Genomic DNA, 23,416 nt, shown 5'->3' with positions numbered 1-23,416 from the left:
TGCAATACTGTAAAGTGCTATATTATTCATGAAAACGGGTCAAAGGTGTGTGTGTGTGTGTGTGTGTGTGTGTGTGTGTGTGTGTGTGTGTGTGTGTGTGTGTGTGTGTGTGTGTGTGGTGTGTTTTTTTTACCAACTATGGGGTGTGGAGCTAATAAATGGCATGTATTACATTGTGCAAAGGTGATTTGAGTCATGTGTAGTTTCAGTTACGAGCATGACTATCAATCAAATTATATTTGTACACCAATGCACCAATGTTTAAAGTAGTCTTCAGGCATCATCTGGCTCCAAGGCGTTAAGTAGGTTAGCCCAAAATGAAACTACATCAAACTCTGGATTCTTTCTGCCCATGTGAGGGAGACGGGGGCGGGGTGGGGGGGGGGGTCTACGGGCCGCAGGCAGCCAGATGACGGCGTCAACTTAATCCTCATTAAACGCCGCAACAATGAATGCAGGAAGAGACGACTGCTGTGACGATGAACACCGCTCACTATTTGGCAGGAAATGGCTCCTCTCCGCTGCGTCCAAGAAAGCCTCAAGCGTCCCAGAAGTTCAAACTCATTACGAATAGTCTCCACCCCCTGGTGGTGTGACGTAACGGCTGATGTGCTGTTGGCCACCAGATACGGCGTGAGACTTCAATGATGACTTCATAGCGGGTGACTTATTTATTCATCCATCTTTTTGTACCGCTGACGATCTCAAACATGTAATGTTTTTATAGTACTGATAAAATATTAGTTTGATTGAGGCCTCCCATTTCATGCTTTTAATTGATCTGTGAAATAAAACCTCTACTTTTCCTTTCGGCTTTTCCCTTCAGGGGTCGCCACGGCGATTCACTGTCCTCAATTTTCAGAGGTTTGATTCACGTTTGTTTTGGCCAAGCTTTTTAATTAATTCATTTACACACTTGTTGGCTCAAATACTGCTTTGTGTGGCTGCCGCTGCTCACCCGCAGAAAAAATATCCTGTGACTGTAAAGTGTCCTTGAGAGTTTTGAAAGGCGATTATAAATGAAATGTATTATTATTATTATTATTATTATTATTATTATTATTATTATTATTATTATTATTATTATTATTATTATTATCAATCCGTCCGTCCATCCGTTTTTCGATAGATATATTTTGAAACTAACTACAGAGGTCATTAATAGTAGTAAGTTTGTTGGTTAGTTGCCCAAATGGTTATTAATGCATCCAATTAAATGTACATAATTTATCACTATCATTATGCATTAAATTATGTTCCACTGCTCTTAATTCGACTGGCTCACAACCGGTTCATGGTATCCCTCGGCTACTGCCCGTGCACAGTTGGGTGTGACACTCGGTAGCAAAATTTCTAGCTGCTTAAAAACATATGGAACTATATATATTTGTATGTTTCAACCGAGCACATAAAAAGGTAGGACCATTTTGCGCATACGGCAATTCACCAAAATACACCGACAGAATTTACGCGACGTACTAGTTTACCAGAAGCAAACCCCAAATACGTTAAGTGCGGAAATCGACCGTGTTATGTTCATTGAAGGAACGCTATTGCACAATAAAATATCGAGTTCAACTAGAAACGCATACAAACGGGCGGGTGATCTGAAAATGGCTCTACGAAGGATCACTCAAGAAACATTTGATGCTGCAGTGCGGGAAAACATCGACGAGTTTGAAATGGATCCCGACGAGGCTTTGAGGGAAGCTGTGGAGCAGTTTCAGTCTCAAGGTATTGCGGCTAGTTACCATAAATGTACTGGTTTGTTTCTTGGTAACTCCCATACACAATTTGCTGAATCATGACAAGTTAGATTGGGAAAACAATGCGTGTACTGAACCATTGAGGTTAAACCATTGGACAGTTAATTGATTATGAACTGAAATGAATCTCTGGGCTGAACATTTCGCCCTCAACTTTAGATATACGTGCACAGTTTGATTCAGAGTAACCTTATTTTGCAAAATCTCTCCTGAAAGATATATGATCACTTGTTATTTGGCAGCGAGCTGGTGTAATCTACATGAGATATGATGTGGACATTGCAGGTGTGGACCTCACTTGTATTGTCAAAGCTGTACCTGGTGTGCCATCAGATGACAAACAACAGGAGCCAACGCATGAGATAATACAGGTATAAATATATATCTTCTACGTGCTCAAAATCCACTCCATGTAAGTGGCTACCTCCTGAATACAGCATCATGTTTTTTTTTCACTGACAGGCCCTCAAGTCCCTCTGCATTGCACAAGACTCGCCTGACTGCACGAAAGTGGCATTAGATATAAAGTGTTTCAGTGAGCAATGTTCACTTGGATTTGCTCAAAGGTACCTGGCAGCCCAGAAAGGCGCATATCCCATCATCCTCTCCTACTGCCAAAAGAGTTTGGAAGATCAGGAAGCCACGTTGGCTTCTTTGTCCGCCTTAGCTGCGCTGACCGATGGCCAGCCGGACTTGTTCGATGCAGATGGCAAGAACTTCCTTTTGGATGTTCTCAAGAGGTACCATGCTGACTCTTCATTGACACGCGCCGCCATCTGTGCTGTGCGTCATTGTTGTTTGAAACATGAGCAGAACAGACAGGATCTGGTCAAAGCAGGTGTCCTGCCTTTACTGACAAGTGCCATTAAACAGCACAGTGGATGTGCCGAGTTGGTCAAGGAAGCCTCTGGAGCTCTCAGGATGATGACTTTTGACGATGATATCCGGGTTACTTTTGGGCATGCTCATGAGCATGCCAAGATGATTGTTCTTCAGCACAACGGTCTGAAGATATTAATTGAGTCTGCAAAAGGTGAGACTGGCTAATTTCTTTTGTGTACACAAGACAATAAGCGGGTTGACTTCTGAGTTCCAAAACAATGTTCCCACAACAAATATTCCTTGTTTATTGTAAGTGTTATGAAAAAGTAAAAGAGATGCAATGGTCAAGGTTTAGGATAATTCCACTCTTCAAAAGAATATGAAAATCTAATGTCTTTCAATCGCTTTATTAAACTAAAGTCACAAATTAAACATTAGCAACTCAGTCAGATTTAATGTACAGTGAGACCTCAACTTACGAACTTAATTGGTTCCCAGACAGAGTGTGTAAGGCGAAAAGTGTGTATCTCAAAAAACAAATTCCCATAGGAAACCATTAAAATGGAAACAATCCGTACCCGGGTTTCCATAAAATATACTTTTCAACTAAATAAGCCTTAAAACTACACACAACATACCTTATTCTATGTATAATAAATGTGCTATTGTATTGTAATGAAAGAAATACACTGCATTGTATCATAAAGTCAATTTATTTACATTTGTGATGGTCATTGATGGCTTGATGGAATGGCGTTGGAGGTCGAAGGTCAAAGGGAATTGCTGTTTGGAAAGGGAGGCGCATTACATGAGGACTGTATTTAAAGAAATAAACTGCTATGGTGGAAGGTGACAATAGTGACCCCATGTGGACAACAGCAGTATAACGGCCTCACGTACGGGTTTTGTTAATTTTAGTTTGTATTTACTTTATTATTATTATATTTGTTATTTATTATTTTGGTATTCTATATTTTATATACTATTTATTATGTTTATTGTGATTAATGCAAAATCAAGTTTTATAGTAGATCACTTGATTAATTCACGGCATAACTGCTCAAACATTTGTGTTACTTCCGGGTTGAGTGAACGCTGGCGCGAATGGCTGCATCTGCTCACCCGCAGAAAAAAAAATCTTATTCCGTGACTGTAAAGTGTCTTTGAGAGTTTTGAAAGGCGCTTCGAAATAACATGTATCATTATTATAATCAATGAAATATATATTGAATTGTTTCAGCCCAAACGATAATGGTTTGATTCTTGATCTTTGGAGTGACATCTGAAGAAAATAGACAATACCATACTCTGTGTCATCTTTTGGATGTCTTATTTTTGTAAATGTCATTTCCACAATATCTTTCTTCCTTTAGCTCATAACGACAATATCTCAGTTTTGAGTGAGCTGTGTGCCACCTTGTCCCGTTTGGCCGTAAGGAACGAGTTCTGTCAAGATATTTGTGACCTGGGTGGACTGAAGCTCATGATGACACTGCTCGCAGACAGCTATGAGTCAGCGGTACAGACATAGAGGTTTAGAGAAGTCCGTAATCCATGCACATTTGTCACTGAGCTTATTTTTGCCCTTTCAGGAGTTGGTGCGGCAGGTCCTGAGTGCAATACGAGCCATCGCGGGAAATGATGACGTGAAAGATGCTGTGGTTAAAGCGGGTGGGGTCCAACTTATTGTCATTGCTATGAACAGACACGTAACCATCTCTGCTGTAAGGAATTTTCTGTCTTAGGGCCTGACTGATAGGGATTTTTTTAAAAGCCGATTGCAATATTTGGCAGAACAAATTTCCACTAAGTGAATAATGTTTAAAAAAATGTTTAAAGGACAACCGACACCATTTCTTTTTTCCTGACTGACATCAGAAAAACATTTTATAGCATCTAAAATACTCAAAACACGCAGTCTGATATTTTTAGTCAAATGAAAAACACCAATAAAAATGACTTAAAGTGTCCCAAAACTGCTTCAAAATGACCTCAAAGTTTCAGAAGGTCCTGCCCCCTTGTTCGTGACGTCACGCCAAGACGTCTTGCCTTGCTCTATCAAAAAACTTCAGATTCGGAGAAGATGCTTTCCAGTTATGAATATGATTCAAATAGTTCTGAAGAGGAAAGCATAAATGTTTGCAATTGATTAAAGAAGTCCTTCCGTGTCATTTTGAGGTGTCTGGAGTCCAATGTAGCATCCCAGAAAATGCACAAGATGGCGCCCAAGCTCTGTTGGAAATGGGCTGATTTGTCTGCTGGGAATTTTTGTCAGCTAGAATGAAATAGTAGTCTTGGTGCAACACACAACGATTCACCATCGTGTTATTGATGTAGTTTTCCTTCTAATTTCGCCATCAACACGAAGTTTTCAGACCATACAAAGTACCCAAAATGCATTGTGTGTCGCTTTCTGGATCAGGGCCGTTCCTTCAGTGACGGCACGGTAGGCATCGTCATCAACTCAAAAACTAGACTTCCTGAATATTCAGCGCAAGTCTGAAAACGTAAAATATAGCTATATGCGGTGGAATCGTTGTAAAATACGCTCAGTAGAAGTCATTTGAAGCCATTTTCCAAATTATGGACACAACTTGTCCGGAGGCGTCGGTTGTCTTTTAATGATTTCAACAGCATATGTTTATAAAGTGTTTATTTAACAACTGCGAGAAAGGCATTTGTATTTGGCTTTACTTTGACCTAAAGTGTTTATTTACCAACTGCGAGAAAGGCTGGCAAAATTATTATTATTATGATGATGATTATTATGATTCATATATTTTTGACTGAGTGGATTTCTTTATCTTATGTTGTAATGTGTCAATATGTTAATGAAAAAAAATCAGATTAATCAGTCGGGTCCTATTTGCCTATTCGGACTATATAGTAGAAATTCTATTGTTATGTAGTTGATACATTTTATATCCTTGTCCAGGTGTGTGAGCAGGGATGCGCATGCCTTAGCGTCCTGGCTTTACGCAAGCCTAACAACTGCAAGGTCATTATGGAGGAAGGAGGAGCCTTAGCTGCCGTGCAGGCTATGAGGTCACATCTCGGTATTGTCAATGTGCAGGTAAGTAAAAAAAAAAAAAAGACTGCTCACCAGGCAGAAATGAGACGCTTACATTTCCTTTTTTTTTCTCCTTACTTTTTATAACCAGAAACAGGCATGCATGCTGCTCAGAAACCTAGTTTCCCATCAGCCTAACTACAGCCAACCAATTTTGGACATGGGCGTGGAGGCCCTCATATTGCAAGCGCTACGGACCCATCAAGACTGCGGCGATGCTGCTAAAGCTGCTCTCAGGGACCTGGGCTGCCAGGTGGAGCTACGGGAGCTGTGGACCGGAAAACGTGGCGGCATCACGAACTGAAACAGGAAAAGAGCGGCCATGAAACCCGATTAAATTGTACCGAAAAGATTTCAGTAAGACAAACTACCATCTAAGGAAACGATCAGTTGGCATTTCTTGCAGGGGGTGAAAAGCCTGTTTGCTAAATCCGCAAGGAAAGTTCCTTTTTTTTGTTTCGTCTATTGTGTTCGTTTGATTTTTTTTTATAAAGTTGGCTTACTTGAAGCTCCAGGTTACCAAAGGTGACCTGTCATGTGAAAATACGCATCATGTTCACAGTCTTGGAATCTCTATTTTTAACCTTGTGTAATCACGGTAAATCCTTTGTCTATCATTTCCATGATAGTCTTGTGTGTTTATTTTTTTTTTATATATCGTTTGCACATATCTATAATACATTGATGCAACGTTCTTTACCCTTTTTTTAAATGGGAAAACTGATGACACAACACCAAAATAAAATGTGGTAGGCTGAAATGATCTGAATCTCATCTCAATATATTCTCAAATTAATGAAGTGTGAAACATGGGTCTGTTTCTTTGATTTTGATGTCTGAATGACAATAGATTGATACACATACCTTCTGCCAAACTACTGGGAGATGTATTAAAAAAACCTGTCGTGGTCCAATGCTCTATAAATCAATATATATTGTATTGTATTGTAATGTATTGGTACAGATGAAGAAAGATACCTTTAGTCATTACATACTTTGACATATACGGTTGACAAAGGGCACTTGTGTAATGTGAGTCAAATTTGTCTCCCTGTGGTGAGTCAAATTTAAAAGGCATTTTCACTATACAGTACGTGGAAAAGGTTCAAACTTTGGTCACGCTTGGGTGTGAGTTTCAAGGCCAAACAAGTCGACATTTCTACTCTGAACTCCTGTTGACGCCCCAACAACCGGCCTATCCTCAGACGCTTAGCTCCAGTCAGACTACATTTCCCATAATGCATCGATGCTCACCCTTGTCAAATTGACGAAGGGAGGGATGGTTGGTTCTGTGTAGTGTGTTTGTGACAGGAGCAGCCAGCAAGCATGTACCATGTCAACCGCTCCAAGTCGCCTCTGTGCGACTGAATCATAGAATTACTTACAAATTAGCGTCCTTTTTACGCGACAGAGTTGTCTTACATCTACCGCGGTGCATTTGATTCAGGACGATTAAAAAAAAAAGAACACAAGCAGTTGTGTAGCAGCGAGCTAACGGCTCGCTAGCGTTATCGAACCAAATCGAACCTAACTTGAATGCCGATAGGCGGCCACTAGGAATACTAGTTTATACTTGGACAATCCACCAGGGAGAAGTTTTTGCAAAGTATTGGAATTTGGGCCGCTGTCAAATTGGGTAAGCAACTGTCTGTCATGCTGTTGATGTGTCATTTCAAGGCAGGTGACGGCACAAGGTGATGACTGAACGCCCGAAAGCCCAAAGACTGACTACATTGCATATGAAAAGCGAGTCTAGACATTATAAGTACAAAAGTTAACGTTTCCTTTACTTGTATTCCTAATCAGCGTGTCAGCAAACTTCTGTGATTGCCTTTTTGAGCCCCTTGAGTCAAGTGGTGAGAGGATTCGTACCTCTCGCTTCTGCCGCGACTTGGATTCGATTCTCGATCAATTTTGCTTTATCTTTCATGGCCGCTATACTCCATATTGTGAGCAGCGATTTTGTCAATATGAAGGAGCCCAAAGTGGTCATGACTCATGACCCAGTCTTGTATCTTATCACTTGGTTGTTTTCCCCCACTTTGAGCATTTGATGAACACACGAGCGGCAGATTTGTATTATTGTCATAAAAAACAACTAAGATGACAACAGATGTGAATTACAAACATGTGTGGTGAGGAGATTATTTGAGGACCATTATTACAAGGAAAAGGGGCATTTCTGTGCCCAGGCTCGTCATGTCAGAATCTGCCTGGAAATTATTGTAACGAGGCCAGTGTTAAGAACTCCGTTTTCCACAGGAGATCATTGTTGGTTCTCTTCCTAGTTACCTCTCATTATCTTGTTCTGTTGATTCAACATGGCTTTGATGCCTTTACAACCCAAGTTGCAGACTTGGTATTTGGCAGTCACCCTGATTGAAATATTGTGTCGATGAGTTTTTTTTGTAAGAATGCACGCGACTACTCATTCACACACACACACTCAAGTGACATCTGCACATTTACTTCCATCTTCCAGTTTGATTATTGACCGTCATGTTGTCGCAATGAAGTAGGAGGCTTGTTAGGTTAAAGAACATATAAATAAGTAACCACCCGCTAAAATGATGAGCTCACAAAAGCTTGCAACTGGTAAATGAGGCACAAATTTGCTCGCCAAGGAACTGACATGGTTATTGTTCACTCAGCGGTGGTCCACCGGACACCTTTCACCGACAAGTCAACAGTGTTGCTCTTCAGATGTTATTTTGGGACCTAACTTAGTCCAGGGTCTTGTTTCCAAATGTTAAACCGACATACCAGTGAGGGATTCCATACCATAACAGTTCAGCTGTATGTAATAATAATAATAATAATAATAATAATTATTATTATTATTATTATTATATAATAATTATAATAATCCATTTTATTTATAAGCGCCTTTCAAAGCTCTGAAGGACACTTTACAAACTCAGAACAGCGACATAAATAAAACCACACATAAAATTATAAATAAGAACGAGTTCTACTGTCATTCAGCGTTACCGGTAATTCTGGGAATCGAGGTCTGGTATAAAAGATAAAGACCAATTCTGCCAAGCCGTGTAAAAATAAAGAAATAAAATAAAAGAAGACTAAATATTAGGGCAGAAAACAGCAATGACCTACTTTTATGGTAAAATCTTCAAAATAAAGATCAAACTTTGACGTAATGTTTGAGTCCCTCTAAAAGGTACCACAATTTCCGATGTATAAGGCGCACCAAGATTGGGTATGCCAACAGTTGCATTCACGGCCATTGAATAATAATAATAGCCATTAAATTGGAGAAGTAAAATACAGTATTTTTGGTGTATAAGACGCACCCAAAAGCCTTGATTTTCGCCTTATATGTGAAGGTTCGCCTTATATGTGAAGTAATATTGAGCCACAACATGTCTCGCAGCTATTGTCAGTGACTCCACTGACTCAATGCCCCCCTGTAGAAGTCGTGAGTAACCCCAGCCTCTACTGTAGTGCCTTATAATGTGATGTGCCTTATATTTGGAAAAAAATGTACATTTCTATATTATATTTGGAAAACTTTTTTCATTCATTGAAGGTGCGCCTTATACTCTGGTGCGCCTTATATACTGGAAAATATGGTACTCATTTGTGACCACACTGTACTGTATACCTGAATATTATATAACGGACCAAAAAAAATCTACTTTGTGCCCACGAAATCCGTGAACTGTGCACGCCAAATGCTAATTGTGGTGTGCCGTATATTTGGAAAATGTTTATAATTATATAATATTATACCTTATACTCCGCTCCCCTTATACACTGGAAAATACGTTAGTTCTATTGTTTTAAAAAATAATATACAGACACTCTCCTACGTACTAACATTCAAGTTATGAACAACGGTACATACGAACATTTTTGGAGGAACATATGAACATATGAGGTTTCCATAAAATATACTTTTCAACTAAATAAGCCTTAAAACTACACACAACATACCTTATTCTATGCATAATAAATGTGCTATTGTATTGTAATGAAAGAAATACACTGCATTGTATCATAAAGTCACTTTATTTACATCATTTATGGCTTGATGGAAGGGCGTTGGAGGTCAAAGGGAATTGCTGTTTGGAAGGAGAGGCGCATTACATGAGGACTGTAATTAAAGAAATAAACTGTGCTGTAAAATAAAGTTGTATTTCCCTTTTTGATGGTCGTTGATGGCTTATGGAAGGAGAGTCACCTTCCATAAGGACTGTTGGTAACTTAACCTCTGGTGCTGTTCGGTCATGGGCTTCCGCCGAAGATCACTCCGCCAGCCGTGGTGGGTGTGTATTATGAAAATAGTGCTTATTATAAGGTTTAATTTTCATAAATTTTACATTTGTAAGACGAAAAGTTTGTAAGATAAGGTGTTTGTAAATTGAGGTCTCACTGTATAGCACTTCAGCTGTTGTTACAGCGCTATATAAATCAATATGTATTGTACTGAATCAACTGACGAACGAATTGGATTGGATTGGATTGGATATGCCTTTATTAGTCTCACAGTGGAGAAATTTACATTTCACAGCAGCAAAGAGATGAAAGGAATGAAAGTAGAAAAACAAAATACACCTTACGCTTAGGAATTCACCTTACGAACGACCGTTCGGAATGTATCTCGTTCGTAAGTTGGGGAGCGTCTGTAACCTTAAATGGTGCTGTGTCTAATTAATAGTTCTTCCCCTATTGAAATGAAATGGATATTACTTCTGACCCCCTCCCCACTTTCTTCAGCTCACATTTTTTGCCGTCCCGGTGGTGGGATTCAGCGGCGTCTACTGGTAGTCCTCGGGCATGGGGAGTGGAGTCCAGGATCAACATGCAGCGCTCACTCACGGAGAAGTGCTATCGCGGGACTCCACTCAGTCAGAAGTGAGTGAATCCACATTCAGGATAAAGGGGTGTTCCCTTTGGGGGACCTTTTTTTTTTTTTTTTTGAGAGCTTTCTCTGAATATCAACTTCCAAGCATATGCGGACAAATTCTGTAACGTTCATCCTGTCAGATTTTTTAGTTTTCCTATTCGATGCCATCAAATCATTCTCAGGCCAACTCCTATTTCACTCATTCACTGCCAGACGATGTGCAAAAAATGTGTCCACTCCAGTGCCAGGGTTTTTGTCATTTTCACTCACATTGCGGGACCCACAGAGTTTTAGGACTACATAAACATCCAATGCGGCGCAAGAAAAGTTAGACTGTCTTCTTTCATCAGAAAAAGAAAGTTTATTGATTTTATTTGGCTCTAGAGTTCTGCAATGGAAATGAGGGCGGCTGTACAAAAGGCAAATGTTGCCCCCTCATGGGAGGGAAAAACATGGCCAGAGGTCTGACCACAGCTTGATTCGCACCCCCCTCATAGGAAAAAACAAAACTCGAACAAATTCGGGAATGGCGCTTCACGTCATGCTTTTCAATCCCGAATAAATTCAGGAATGGCAGTGAATGAGTTAATAATCTACAGCAATCCAAACAGAAAATGGTTTACATACCCAGCAGGTGTTTGATGGAACTCAAAAGTCACACTTTCCTCGCCGCAGGGTCTGAAGCAGACTCGCTCTGTCCTCAACTCGCTGTTCTCGGGGGCGTTAGCGGGAGCTGTGGCCAAAACGGCTGTTGCGCCGTTGGACAGGACCAAAATCATCTTTCAAGGTAATCTGGATGCCGGGGCAGCCTAAAATACAGAAACTGTTAATGTGACTTGTAATCTTTATACAGCCAAACCTTGGTTTTCGACCATAGTCCGTTGCAGAAATCTGTTCTAAAACCGATTTGGTCGAAAACGGAAACCTTTCCCATTATAAGCACTGTAATCAATATCTGCTTTATTTTATTTTATTTTATTTTATTTTATTGAAAAATACAAACACGCCTGCTGACAATGGAAGGTTACACGGGGATAATGCGTCAGTCACAATGAGACGTGACACAAGGAAGTGACATACTATAAGGAAACGGAGGGGAGTCGAGTGGGGAATTCAGGTGCGCTCAGTTTGGTCGAGAATCCTTTTATGCCTGTAAACTGATGCATAAAAAAAACCCTGAATTTTTTGATCGAAAACTGAATTGGTCAAGAACCGAGACATTCGAAAACTGAGGTTTGACTGTAGTTCAAATGTTTTAACTCATTCACTGCCATTCACGCATTTATTCGGGAATTGAAAATAGTAGAGCGCCATTCCGGAAGTTTTTCGGGTTTGTTTTTTTCTTGTTTGGGTGCCAATAAAGCGCTCGCAATGGCCTCTGCCAATGTTTTTTCATTTCCACAAGGGGGAAGCATTTCCCTTTTTCCACGTTAGCGCTTTGTTCCAGCTTCAGCTGTTGTTAAAGCACTATATAAACCAATATGTATGTATTGCATTGTATTTTGGACAGCAGCCCTCATCTCAAACTCAGATAACTCCAGACCCATATCATTGAGGAATTAACTATTTTTCTGATGAAAGAAGAGTCTAAAATTTCTTAACGCTGCATTGAATGTGTATTCATTCATTTGTTGTTCAGCTAGCTATATGGCTATCTAGGTGGCTAGCTATATGGCGAGCTGTCTGTTGGCTATATATTAGCTATCTACTAGCTAGTTTTCTATCTGTGTATTTTAGTGACATTCAGTGTATTAGCTAACTATCTAACTAGCTAGCTATATGGCTATCTAGGTAGCTATCTGTTGGATATCTATTAGCTATCTACTAGCTAGCTAGCTAGCATTCTATTTACTGATGGGTTGAGTGAACGCTGGCGCGTGTGGCTGCCGCTGCTCACCCACAGAAAAACTGATCCTGTGACTGTAAAGTGACCTTGAGAGTTTTGAAAGGTGCTTATAAATGAAATGTATTATTCTTATTCTGATTCTTATTATTATATTATTGTTATTAATTATAATTATAACTATCATTATAATTATGCGTTCTGTGATCCCTCTCATGTATGACGAAGGCGGAAGTATACGCCGAAACATGTCAGGTAATTGAACACCTAAAATACACTGTCTGTAAGAAAAGCATCTGTTTTAAATTAGTTATCATGTAGACAGGATGAACTTAATACAACTATTGATCCGGTACCATTTATCAGGCACTCATTTTTTTTATATCCCCCCTCCCAAAAAAAACTTTTAACGCAGGTATGCAGACTTTTTATGTCAACTGAAAACTGTCAACTAACTTTTTATTCACCCAAAAACTCAGTTTAAACTTTGTGTCCCCTCCCAGTGTCTTCAGCAAGATTCTCAGCTAAAGTAAGTTGAAGTTAATGAAGTTTGAACGCCACAATATTTCTCTCTAGCCACTCACTCGTCATAAGTAGCGGATAAATACATAAGATGGTGCGTGTATTTCAGGAGGCCTACAGGTTAATCTACCGCACATACCTGACGGATGGCTTCTTCGCCCTGTGGCGCGGAAACTCCGCCACCATGGTGCGCGTCATTCCGTACGCCGCCATACAGTTCTGCGCTCACGAGCAGTACAAAAGTCTCCTGGGTGACTATTATGGCTTTCAGGGGAAGTGAGTATGAGACTCAACTTTGCGCACACACATACACGTTTTTGCTACATGGTGGGGATTATGTGTGTAAAATATTTGCCTCGTGGGAACCCAATTTCAAACATGAAAAAAATATTTATTTAGGAAACTCATAAAAATTACTTTTGTGTTTGTTGGAATGCCCTTTGTCACTCTCACACACACACACACACACACACACACACACACACACACACACACACACACACACACACGCACGCACACTCACAGTTTATTGATTCCAATGAAGTCCGGGTTTTCAGAAGGCTGCTGTTTTCTTGTTTGGTGTTTGATCCAGGGTCCTGCCACCGCTCCCGAGGTTACTGGCTGGATCAATGGCCGGCACCACTGCAGCCATGTTGACGTATCCTCTGGACATGGTGCGAGCTCGAATGGCCGTTACACCAAAAGAAATGTAAGGCCACTTTGAATTGGAATGACCCAATGACCTGCATATAGAAAAGACAATTTGAAATGTCACCATAAAAACAGTTGTCAGAGAGGGGGGGGGGGGGGGGGTCGGACTGCGTAGAAATTGTGTAGACATTTTTAAGTCATTCACTGCCATTCCCGAATTTATTCGGGAATTGAAAAGTGTGACGGGGAGCGCCATTCCTGAATTTGTTTGGGTTTTGTTTTTTCTGGCGGGAGAAGATGTCGATAAAGCGCTGGTGAGACCTTTGTTTTTGCCTTCCACGAGGGGGCAGCATTTGCCTTTTGTCTATGTTGGTGCTTTATTTACAGCTTCAGCTTTGGTTAAAGTGCTATATCTATTTGCTATCTATTTGCTACCTAGCTGGGTAGCTAGCTAGCTATTCTTGAGAGTTTTTAAAGGCGCCTAGAAATAAAATGTATTATTATTATCATCAGCTATCAATTAGCTAGCGAGTTAGCTTTATATCTATTTGAGTTATTTACAGGTTGAGTGAATGCTGGCGTGTGTGGCTGCCGCTGCTCACTCAGACAAAACCTTATCCTGTGACTGTAAAGTGAGCTTGAGAGTTTTTAAAGTTGCTTATAAATGAAATGTACTATTATTATTATTATTATTATTATTATTATTATTATTATTATATAAATCAATATGTATGTTTTGTATTGTATTTTGTACAGCCACCCTCATTTCAAGCTCAGATAACGCCAGACCCATATAATTTAGGAATTAACCCTTTTTTCTGATGAAAGAAGAAAGTGTAAGGGTTTTTTACGCCGAATTGAATGTTTATGTAGTCCTAAAAACGCAATATTCTGTGGGTCTTGCAATTTGAGTGAAAATGACAAAAACCCTGGCACTGGAGGGCACATTTTTGCACATTGTCAGGCAGTGAATGAGTTAATGGGGGAAAAAAACTAAACTGTGCTTGTTTCTTGTTAGGTACAGCAACATTCTGCACGTGTTTGTGCGGATTTCCCGGGAGGAAGGACTAAAGACCCTGTATCGAGGTTTTACGCCCACAATACTGGGCGTGGTCCCCTATGCTGGCCTCAGCTTCTATACATACGAGACGCTGAAAAAGCTTCACGCAGGTAGACCATAATAACATGTCTCAGCTCTTTGTGTTTTTGGTGTCAACATTGCCTTGCCACCATAATGTTGATAACCCCTCCCCCGGCCCCTCCTTTCACCCCCATGCAGAGAGAAGTGGGCGCCTGCAGCCCTACTCGTATGAGCGGCTGGCTTTTGGGGCCTGCGCGGGCCTCATCGGTCAGTCTGCGTCCTATCCGTTGGACGTGGTACGGCGGCGCATGCAGACGGCGGGAGTCACGGGTCACACGTACGGCACCATCCTGGGCACCATGAGGGAGATCGTATCCGAGGAGGGGGTTATCAGAGGACTTTATAAAGGCCTCAGTATGAACTGGGTCAAAGGACCCATTGCGGTGGGGATCAGCTTCACCACCTTTGACCTGACTCAAATCCTAATGAAGAAACTGCACGAGATGGGCACCGCATCACGGTAATGGATGCGATGCCTTCACTGGGAACTGGGAAAAGTGAGTGATGAATGAGTTTTTTGACAATAGAGGCAAACTCGCATTCGGTGGGTCATGGGTCTTAACACGCGTGCTCCACAACAGACGTGACTAAGCATCTGCATGCGTTGTTGTCATGTGGCAAAGTGCAAATATGCCCTCTGGGTTATTATCTGTACTCATGTGCAGACGAAACTTGGGATAAGGACCGAGGGTGTACATGTCACTGACATGCCGAGGGGCTTCTGGTTTGCCTTCTACAGCAATGGAAAGCTGCTATTTATTTTCTGCCCCACTTTTATAGATTCTATCACATACGAGATTAAGCCTTAAATAGGTTTCCTGTTGAATAATAAAATTATGAACTAAACTATCCTCCAGTGCTCTCCCAAAATGTCCATATTTAGTTCTACATGATATTCCGGCGGGGAGGAAAAAAACATACGATATGCAATATGTTTTTTTATATTGCAATCTTCCAATATTTAACATGTAACTAAAGAAATTACATTTTTTTTCTCATTCGGGCAAAATAAACACATTCTTCAAAAAATTACTGTCATAACTTTGAAATACAAACTTGTTTTGATCTCTCAACGACAATGTTTGCGTTTATATCAATATAGATTGCACAAATGTATTATTACAGTGATACCTTCGCTTACGAACTTAATTGGTTCCCAGACAGTGTGTAAGGTGAAAAGTGTGTATCCCAAAAATTAATTTCCCATAGGAAAGCATTAAAATGAGAATAATCCGTTCCCAGGTCCCCATAAAACATAATTTTCTCCTTTCTAATTTTCTAAACCTTAAAACTACACAAAATGTATCTTATTTTATGTATAATAAATGTGAGATTGTATTATAATTAAAGAAATAAACTGTACTTTATAATAAAGTTGTTTTATTTACCTTTATGATGGTCGTTGATGGCTTGATGGAATGGCATTAAACACTTAATGAGGAACGTAGCCTTCTTCTCTCACCATCTTGAGGAATGATCCCCTGTAGGTGCTTTCTCTGTGATAATTTTATCTAGTTCCTCATCAATTGTATTCTGTTTAGCTGGGTTGATAGCTTTTTGCATCAGGTGTACAGATGGCTTGTGTGGGTTATTTGTGCAGCCTGATTGATGGGATATTTTAACCTTGTAGTCTACACTCTGCCTTTGAACTATCAAAGTTGAAACTCTCACTGTCGTCTGCCTGTCTCTTTAATGTTTATACCACCCCCTCCTCACTGTTGCGTTCTTGACCAATCACGTGGCTTTAACCGAAGACTGGGGGCGGGGAATAGAGGACAAAAACAGTCGGCTGCCATTTTGTTGTGAGAAGAATGGGCTTGTTTGGGAATGACACATCACTCATTGAGGCAGCTCTGTGTGTACGAAAAAAGTTTGTATGCCAAGGTAAAGTTCGTATGCCAAGGTAAATTTTTCATAAATGTAACATTCGTGAACGGAAAAGTTCGTGAGCCAAGGGGTTCGTAAACCGAGGTATCACTGTACTGATGTTCACCTGACCTTAACACATGGATGTCTAAATTTGGTGCCAAAAAGGGTCTGCTGCCTCGCTTTTGTTTTCCATCTGTCCCTGCTGCGACAAACCATGAGGATGCTTCTCATGCTTCTTCAGGGTTTGCTGATGTTGCAGCAGGCAGCCAGAGGCACCCCCCGCGAAAGACCCAAACTGGCTAACGTTCGTGGACATTTGAACATTTCAGTTGAAGATGTGATTTTTTTTTTTCCTGATAGCTTCAATTTAGAGGCAACAACTCACTGCTGTATGTCACTTTGACACAATATCCTTTATTTTCAAATTAATATTTGTTATCCATTGTTCTTTTTATTCAGGGAGAACTATGGTTAAATATATTAGCTGGGTGAACAGGAAAAATCCATAAGGTCACTTTTAAAGCGAGACAATCTTAACATAGCTTGCTAACATCCTTTAAATATTTATTGTGTGAAACTGAATCAGCAAATGTTACTATATTTGATGAATGTATCAACTAAGAAACACAACTTGAAATTCTATCATGTCACACTGGGGTACGCATTTCGTTGAGTCATGTCTGACGACTGTTTTTAACTCATTTTTTTTTTTGTTACGGCATCCATTTTTTCCCAGAATCTTTTAAAAAGTATTCAGTAAATATGTATGCATGTAAACAAAAACAGTAAGATGGAATACTTACAGGTTTTGAAAACTGAGTGGATTTTCAGCTTAGGTTAAAAGAAAAGCCAACACAGCTTTTTTCCCTTTTCAAATTGTTTTTTAGGTTTATCAGTAGCTAAGCAGCAGTTCTCAAACTTTTTGGGTCCAGGTACACCTCACAAAGGAGTTTTTCCAAGCGCTATAAATGCCATAGAAATGATAAAGTTGCCTAAATTTGAGATAAAATGCTGTGATGATGCGATAACAGGACTCATATTTTTCAAAATGTACGTTGATTCTTGTGATTTATGTGTGTGCGATATGTTCAATTCATACAATTAACAATTTCTCACAGGGTTAAATCGCTATAAAGGTAGCAGTAAATGTTCAGAAAATGTTATATGGGGACGACACATGGAATGGGAGCCTTTCAGTCACAGCTCTGTCGTGTTTCTTGAAGTGCCTGACAAGGGAATAATCACCCTTTTACGATGACTGAACTATCACCAACCATTTTGGAGATTGATTTTTTGTTTTTTGATGGTCCCCTGCTGTTGTTTTTTGTGGTTAGAGGAGGTTCATAAGGTCTCTGAGTGATTGTCTTTCGACAGTCTATTAAAATCAAAACTATGATTATATCATTTGTGGGTTGGGGGGCATTTTTTTCATAGACTTCGTGGAATATAATCGTGACAATTTGAGTGATGAACCATTTTCATGTTCAGATATCCGAAATAATTGTTTTAACAATTTCCATACCTCACCTATTGTTTCAACTTCCATTGTTTTAACTTCCATTGATTTGTGCCATCTGTGTGTTAGTGCGTCCTTACCTCAACTGCAAACGGCATCCATCTTGACTCAACTTCTTGATATGACTGTTTTCAAATGTCAAATAAAACGAGTACGCACTCTTGGAGTGTCTTCTCTTTTCATTGGAATATTAATAATAATACATAAATTTTATAAGCGCCTTTCAAAACTCTCAACGTCACTTGACAGTTCCAGAATATGTTTTTCTGTTGGTGAGCAGCGGCAGCGGCCGCCACACGCACCAGCGTTCACTCAACCCGGAATGACTCAAACAGCTATTAGCTATTTAGCTAGCTAATAGATAGCTAGATAGATAGCTAATAGCGAGCTAGCGAGATAGATAGATAGCTAAGAGATAGCAAATAGATTGCTAGCTAGGTCGCCAGCTAGATAGCCAAATAGCCAGCTAGATAGATAGCTGGATAGCTCGATACAAAGAAGTGAAGAGAGGAAACTTCAGAGCAATGACAAGGGTGGGTGGTAAAAAAAAATTGGGCCACTTGACTGCTGGAAATTGAAAATCTCTGAATCTAATGTGGATTGTACCGTAATTTAGAAAGTCGCTTACCAATACATGTAAAATGTATTATTAGTAGTATTATTATTATATGCCCAAAACCGAGGGGTGGTAACTGCGAGAAATATCCACTAGGTGGCCCTCGAATCTCAGAAATGTATTTAGAATGTGTAATTCCAAAAAACGATCGATAGGTGGTGGTATAAGCACATTGCTTCGTCCATGTAAGAGTGTACCCGAGCCGCATCGTATTTGTCGGTGTGAGTCGTGAACTTGAACTCTGACCGTGAACGCATTAAAGGAGCGCAACGCTAAAAAGTAAGATCACAGTAAAGTTCCCAAATTAACGCTGAGTGAGATTTCGTGTTATTTTCATGAACACGTTTTTTTAAATGTATTTTAACTGAATCGGCCTTTTGGTCACTTCACCGAAAAAAAGTACTTTTTTTTACATTAAAATTGAATAACGAGTTTTGAATTTGTGTGATCATTTAGTGAATTGAGGATAAAATAATTCCAGACTGTTTAAAAAAATCCAGGGTTGTGCTATTGGAACTTTTTTGAGATAATTCATTGTGGAGTCATGGTCAAATCCAAAATTTATTTTTTTATTGACAAGACAGATTTACACAGGTGGTAAACACAGCATGTTTTAATTGAAAATCAATAAAGTAAGTTCTTCAACATAAAAATCGATGAGGTGAAAGTAGTCAATCACCATTTAATAAAAAAAATAATAATAATACAACATTGACAGTTCTAAGATTTTATTTGACATAAAAACAGTGCAAGACGGCCTTGTATTATTTGCAGTGTATTTTAAAATGTACACACAGCACCGACATATTGATGATCTTTATCCTCCGTTCTCTTTTGGTACGACATCCTGCAAACAAAAAAAGACAAACAAACATTAAAAAAAGAAATAGACAAAGTGGACATGAGTGAGGCATAGGAAAAAAAATAGTACAAATCATAATTGAAATTTGAGAGACTATGGGATACCTGGGAAATTTTTACAGCAACCTAAGTGCTTATAAAGATATTTAAGTTAACCTCTGAACCCCAATCCACCCAAGATAAAAAAATGTTAATGATTGCTATTATAATTACTATTATTTATTATTTTTATTTGTATTACTAATATTTGTTTCTTTTTTTCATTATTTGTTTACTTTTCTTTCTTATATGGCACAGTGAACAGGACATTGCATCAGCAGAATTGCAAGAAATGTAAAACGTTTTATTGAGATGTGATCTGTTTTGTTTTTTCATGTCTTGACCAGATGATGCTCAATGTGAACATGTTCGCTCTTTTGCAACTGTTCTAAAAAAAATTCTATTAAAAAATCCATCATAATTGCAAGACAAAGAAATGCGTGTATATGTCCTATTTTTGGACAAAAACACCAGGGAAAAAAATCCAGTGTACGCATCATGCTGACTCAAAGAAGGACCTCCTCCCTCATCACGCCCAGCAATATGTCTGACATGGAGTCCATGCCACATCACCCTTGACCATCAAGTGTGGACTCCCAAAAAGTCCCGAACTCACTCAAAAGTTGCCCAATCACTCCCAACGGTAATGACAACCCACCCGCATCCCAGACACGGCAATAGTCTGTTTTGTCACCATCACTATGTGACAACCCGACTAGCCAAGAAGCCTTTTAAAGGACAACCAACGTCACTTTTTTGTTTTTTTAACTGACACCAGACGATAAAACGTTTTTTATAGCATCTAAAATACCCAAAACACGGAGTATGATATTTTTAGTCAAATGCAAAACACCAATAAAAATGACTTAAAGTGTTCAAAATCTGCAAAAAATTGAGCTGCGAATTGGGCATTTTCAGAAAGTCCCGCCCCCAGTTCGTGACGTCACGCCAAGACGTCTTGCATTGCTAGTGGATCAAAACAATGGCTTCAGATTCTGAGAATATGCTTTCTTGTTCCACATCCAGTGATGAATATGATTCAAATAGTTCTGAAGAGGAAAGCATACAAGTTTGCAATCGATTAAAGAATTTATTTGTGCCATTTTGAGCCAAAATTGGGGGAAAATCTCTCACCCAAAAAAAAAGAGGCACAAAATGGCGACCTCCTGTCGCCACCTCCGTTTCCACAGGCTGATAAATTCCTTATATGGCGCTTGGACGCCCTTTTCTGGCGGCTTTTGGGTGCAACACGAGGTCCCCAGACCAAACAAGTACAGCAAAATACATTGACGTGATAGAAAGACTGCTACAATGCGTCTTTTTTACGGTAAAGGGCGGTCCTTTAGTGACGTCACATACGGACTCGTCACCAACTGAAAAACAAGACTTCCTGAATATTCAGCGCGAGTCTTAAAATGTAAAATATACCTATATGCGGTGGAATCTTTGTAAAATACGCTCAGTAGAAGTCATTTGAAGCCATTTTACAAATTATGGACACAACTTGTCCGGAGATGACGGTTGTCCTTTAAAGTTCAGTTACCTTGTGAAATAAAACAATATTTTTCATGAGATTCATACAACGGGGAGTTAGGAATAGAATGAATGTTGTTACAGCTGAATACAGTCCCCCTGGATAGGCGCAATGCTTCAGACATGGTGCAATTATGAGTGGCCGTAGGGCTCTCCAGAGCTCTTCTACTGCCCACGCTGTCCCCACCGAATGTTTAATGTATGCGCTATCGTCGTCCGCAGATAGCCGCTTGCAGACAGAGAAACGTTGATCGCCGGCGTTAAGATTGGGTATGCCAACAGATGCATTCACGGCCATTGAATAATAAAAATAATCATGACCATTAAATTGGAGAAGTAAAATACCATATTTTCCTGTGTATAAGGCGCACCGAAAAGCCTTGATTTTCTTCAAAAGATGACCCTGCGCCTTTTACGCAGGTGCGCCTTATATGTGAAGTAATATTGAAGTACTGTAGTGTGTAACCTCAGCCTCGACTCTAGCGCCTTATGTGGTGTGCCTTATATTTGGAAACCTATATATTTCAAAAACGTTTTTCATTCATTGAAGGTGTGCCTTATATGTATGGAAAAAGTTTGAAAATACACCATTGATTGGGGGTGCACCTTATACACCGGAAAATGTGGTACTCATTTGTGACCACACTGTACTGTATATAACAGACCATAAAATTCTTCTTTTAGCCCATGAAGTTGGTCAACTGTGCACGCCAAATGCTAATTGTGGTGTGCCTTATATTTGGAAAATGTTTATATTATATAAGATATACATATTATATTTGGAATTTTTTGTTTCATTCATTGAAGGTGCGCCTTATAATCCGGTGAGCCTTATATATGGAAAAAGTTTGAAAATACACCATTCATTGGGGGGGGGGGGATGCCTTATATTCTGGTGCGCCTTATACACTGGAAAATACGGTAAGCGAGAGTTCAATTATTTGGTTTTAGAGATAAAATGGTTTTGGAATTTGCGCTGATTCTTTTCTTTTTGCACAGACACACACACACACACATTTTTTTGCCTGACATTGTGTGCGTGCGACAAAGACGTCTAGGCGGCCCCTCATTATAAATACATGTCATTGGATCACAGCTCATGTGAATCCCTGAGTCTGCTGCGCTCTAAGTGGCCGTGACTGAGCCCTGAATGGGTGGCCGAGTGACAGCTAGCTACACCAAAAGAGCCGTGTGTGTGTGTGTGTGTCTAAGATTCTGCCTGGCTATGGGAATGAAATCTTCCCAGCATGACACGGTCAAGCTTTGGCTGAGTGTTATGCACACACACGTATACAGACACGTTATTAGGTACGGTGTTTCCCCCACTATGTCACAGATCGTGAGTCGAGCCCCCTCGACAGCACACGGCACATTTTAACCAATAGTTTTTGATGGGTTTTTACAGTATGCAGTGCAAATTTAGCGACACGTCACGCCGCCAACATCCCGTCTAGTGAAAACGAGTCCCTTGAAGATAAAACCTTTGTTGTTTCTATAAAAAGAAGAAAATATATGCCCATGAGTATTTTTTTCTGAGCGTTGCACACACAAATGTTTACATTCACCAGAATGTCAATGTTAATTTCCCGTTTGTTTATCTAGCTGGCTAGCTAGCTAACTTTCTATCTATCTAGCTAGCTAACTTTCTGTCTAGCTAGCTAGCTAACCTTCTATCTAGTATAGCTAGCTAACCTTCTAGCTAGCTAACTTTCTATCTAGTATACCTAGCTAACTTTCTATCTAGCTAGCCTTCTATCTATCTGGCTACTGTAGCTAACTTATTATCTATTTGAGTTATTCCGAGTTGAGTGAATGCTGGCGCATGTGGCTGCCGCTGCTCACCCAGAGAAAAATATATCATGTGACTGTGACTGTAGGGCGACCTTGACCTCTGTTGTTTCTATAAAACAATGAAAATATATGCCCGTGAGTATTTTTTCGGAGCGTTGCTGCTCCGTGTGTGACAAGAGAATTGACACAAATGTTTACATTCACCAGAATTTCAATGCTAATTTCTCGTTAGTTTGTCTAGCTAGCTTATCTCGCTAGCTAGCTAACTTTCTATCTATTTGAGTTATTCCCAGTTGAGTGAACGCTGGGGCATGTGGCTGCCGCTGCTCACCGTCACCCACAGAAAAACGTATCCTGTGACTGTGAGAGATTTGAAATGCGCTCATAAATTAAATGTATTATTATTATTATTATTAACATGTGACACATAAACAGTTAGTGTTGAGCTAGCTAGCGTTTGTTAGATACTTTAGCGCGATTAGCTGTTTTATTTCATGTCTGGCGGTACG

The 23,416-nt window shown here is 39.8% G+C and overlaps 2 protein-coding genes and 2 long non-coding RNA genes across 6 annotated transcripts in view; 2 read left to right on the top strand and 2 right to left on the bottom strand.

The window, feature by feature from the left end:
* The first annotated feature begins 1,266 nt into the window (after positions 1–1,266).
* Positions 1,267–6,421, top strand: armc6 (armadillo repeat containing 6). Its single transcript, XM_089009034.1, has 7 exons — positions 1,267–1,734; positions 2,052–2,137; positions 2,229–2,799; positions 3,962–4,107; positions 4,181–4,312; positions 5,524–5,661; positions 5,750–6,421. Exons 1-7 carry the CDS (start codon positions 1,533–1,535, stop codon positions 5,960–5,962), a joined length of 1,488 nt encoding a protein of 495 aa, XP_088865160.1. The 5' UTR covers positions 1,267–1,532; the 3' UTR covers positions 5,963–6,421.
* Positions 6,422–6,941: 520 nt separating this feature from the next.
* On the top strand, positions 6,942–18,228 carry slc25a42 (solute carrier family 25 member 42). The gene is made up of 8 exons (XM_089008711.1): positions 6,942–7,294; positions 10,396–10,533; positions 11,201–11,312; positions 12,872–12,897; positions 13,000–13,166; positions 13,483–13,599; positions 14,560–14,711; positions 14,821–18,228. Exons 2-8 carry the CDS (start codon positions 10,456–10,458, stop codon positions 15,144–15,146), a joined length of 978 nt encoding a protein of 325 aa, XP_088864837.1. The 5' UTR covers positions 6,942–7,294; positions 10,396–10,455; the 3' UTR covers positions 15,147–18,228.
* LOC148891308 (uncharacterized) lies at positions 11,197–18,287 on the bottom strand. Its single transcript, XR_016116476.1, has 3 exons — positions 18,148–18,287; positions 13,414–13,633; positions 11,197–11,334 (listed from the first exon to the last, which is right to left on the bottom strand). It is a non-coding gene; the product is annotated as an uncharacterized LOC148891308 (long non-coding RNA).
* A 908-nt stretch (positions 18,288–19,195) lies between these two features.
* LOC148891307 (uncharacterized) overlaps positions 19,196–23,416 on the bottom strand; it is a 33,486-nt gene continuing 29,265 nt past the window's right edge. For all 3 annotated transcript variants that reach the window (XR_016116531.1, XR_016116530.1, XR_016116529.1), the window contains exon 4: positions 19,196–19,530. This is a non-coding gene — a long non-coding RNA (uncharacterized LOC148891307). The remainder of the gene's footprint in view (positions 19,531–23,416) is intronic.

The sequence above is a fragment of the Hippocampus bargibanti genome, linkage group LG11 (genome assembly GCF_051943395.1).
Source record: "Hippocampus bargibanti isolate YZ-2025 linkage group LG11, ASM5194339v1, whole genome shotgun sequence".
NCBI lineage: Eukaryota > Metazoa > Chordata > Actinopteri > Syngnathiformes > Syngnathidae > Hippocampus > Hippocampus bargibanti.
The sequence above is the reverse complement of the archived record's forward strand: the minus strand, read 5'-3'. Positions and strand labels throughout refer to the sequence as shown.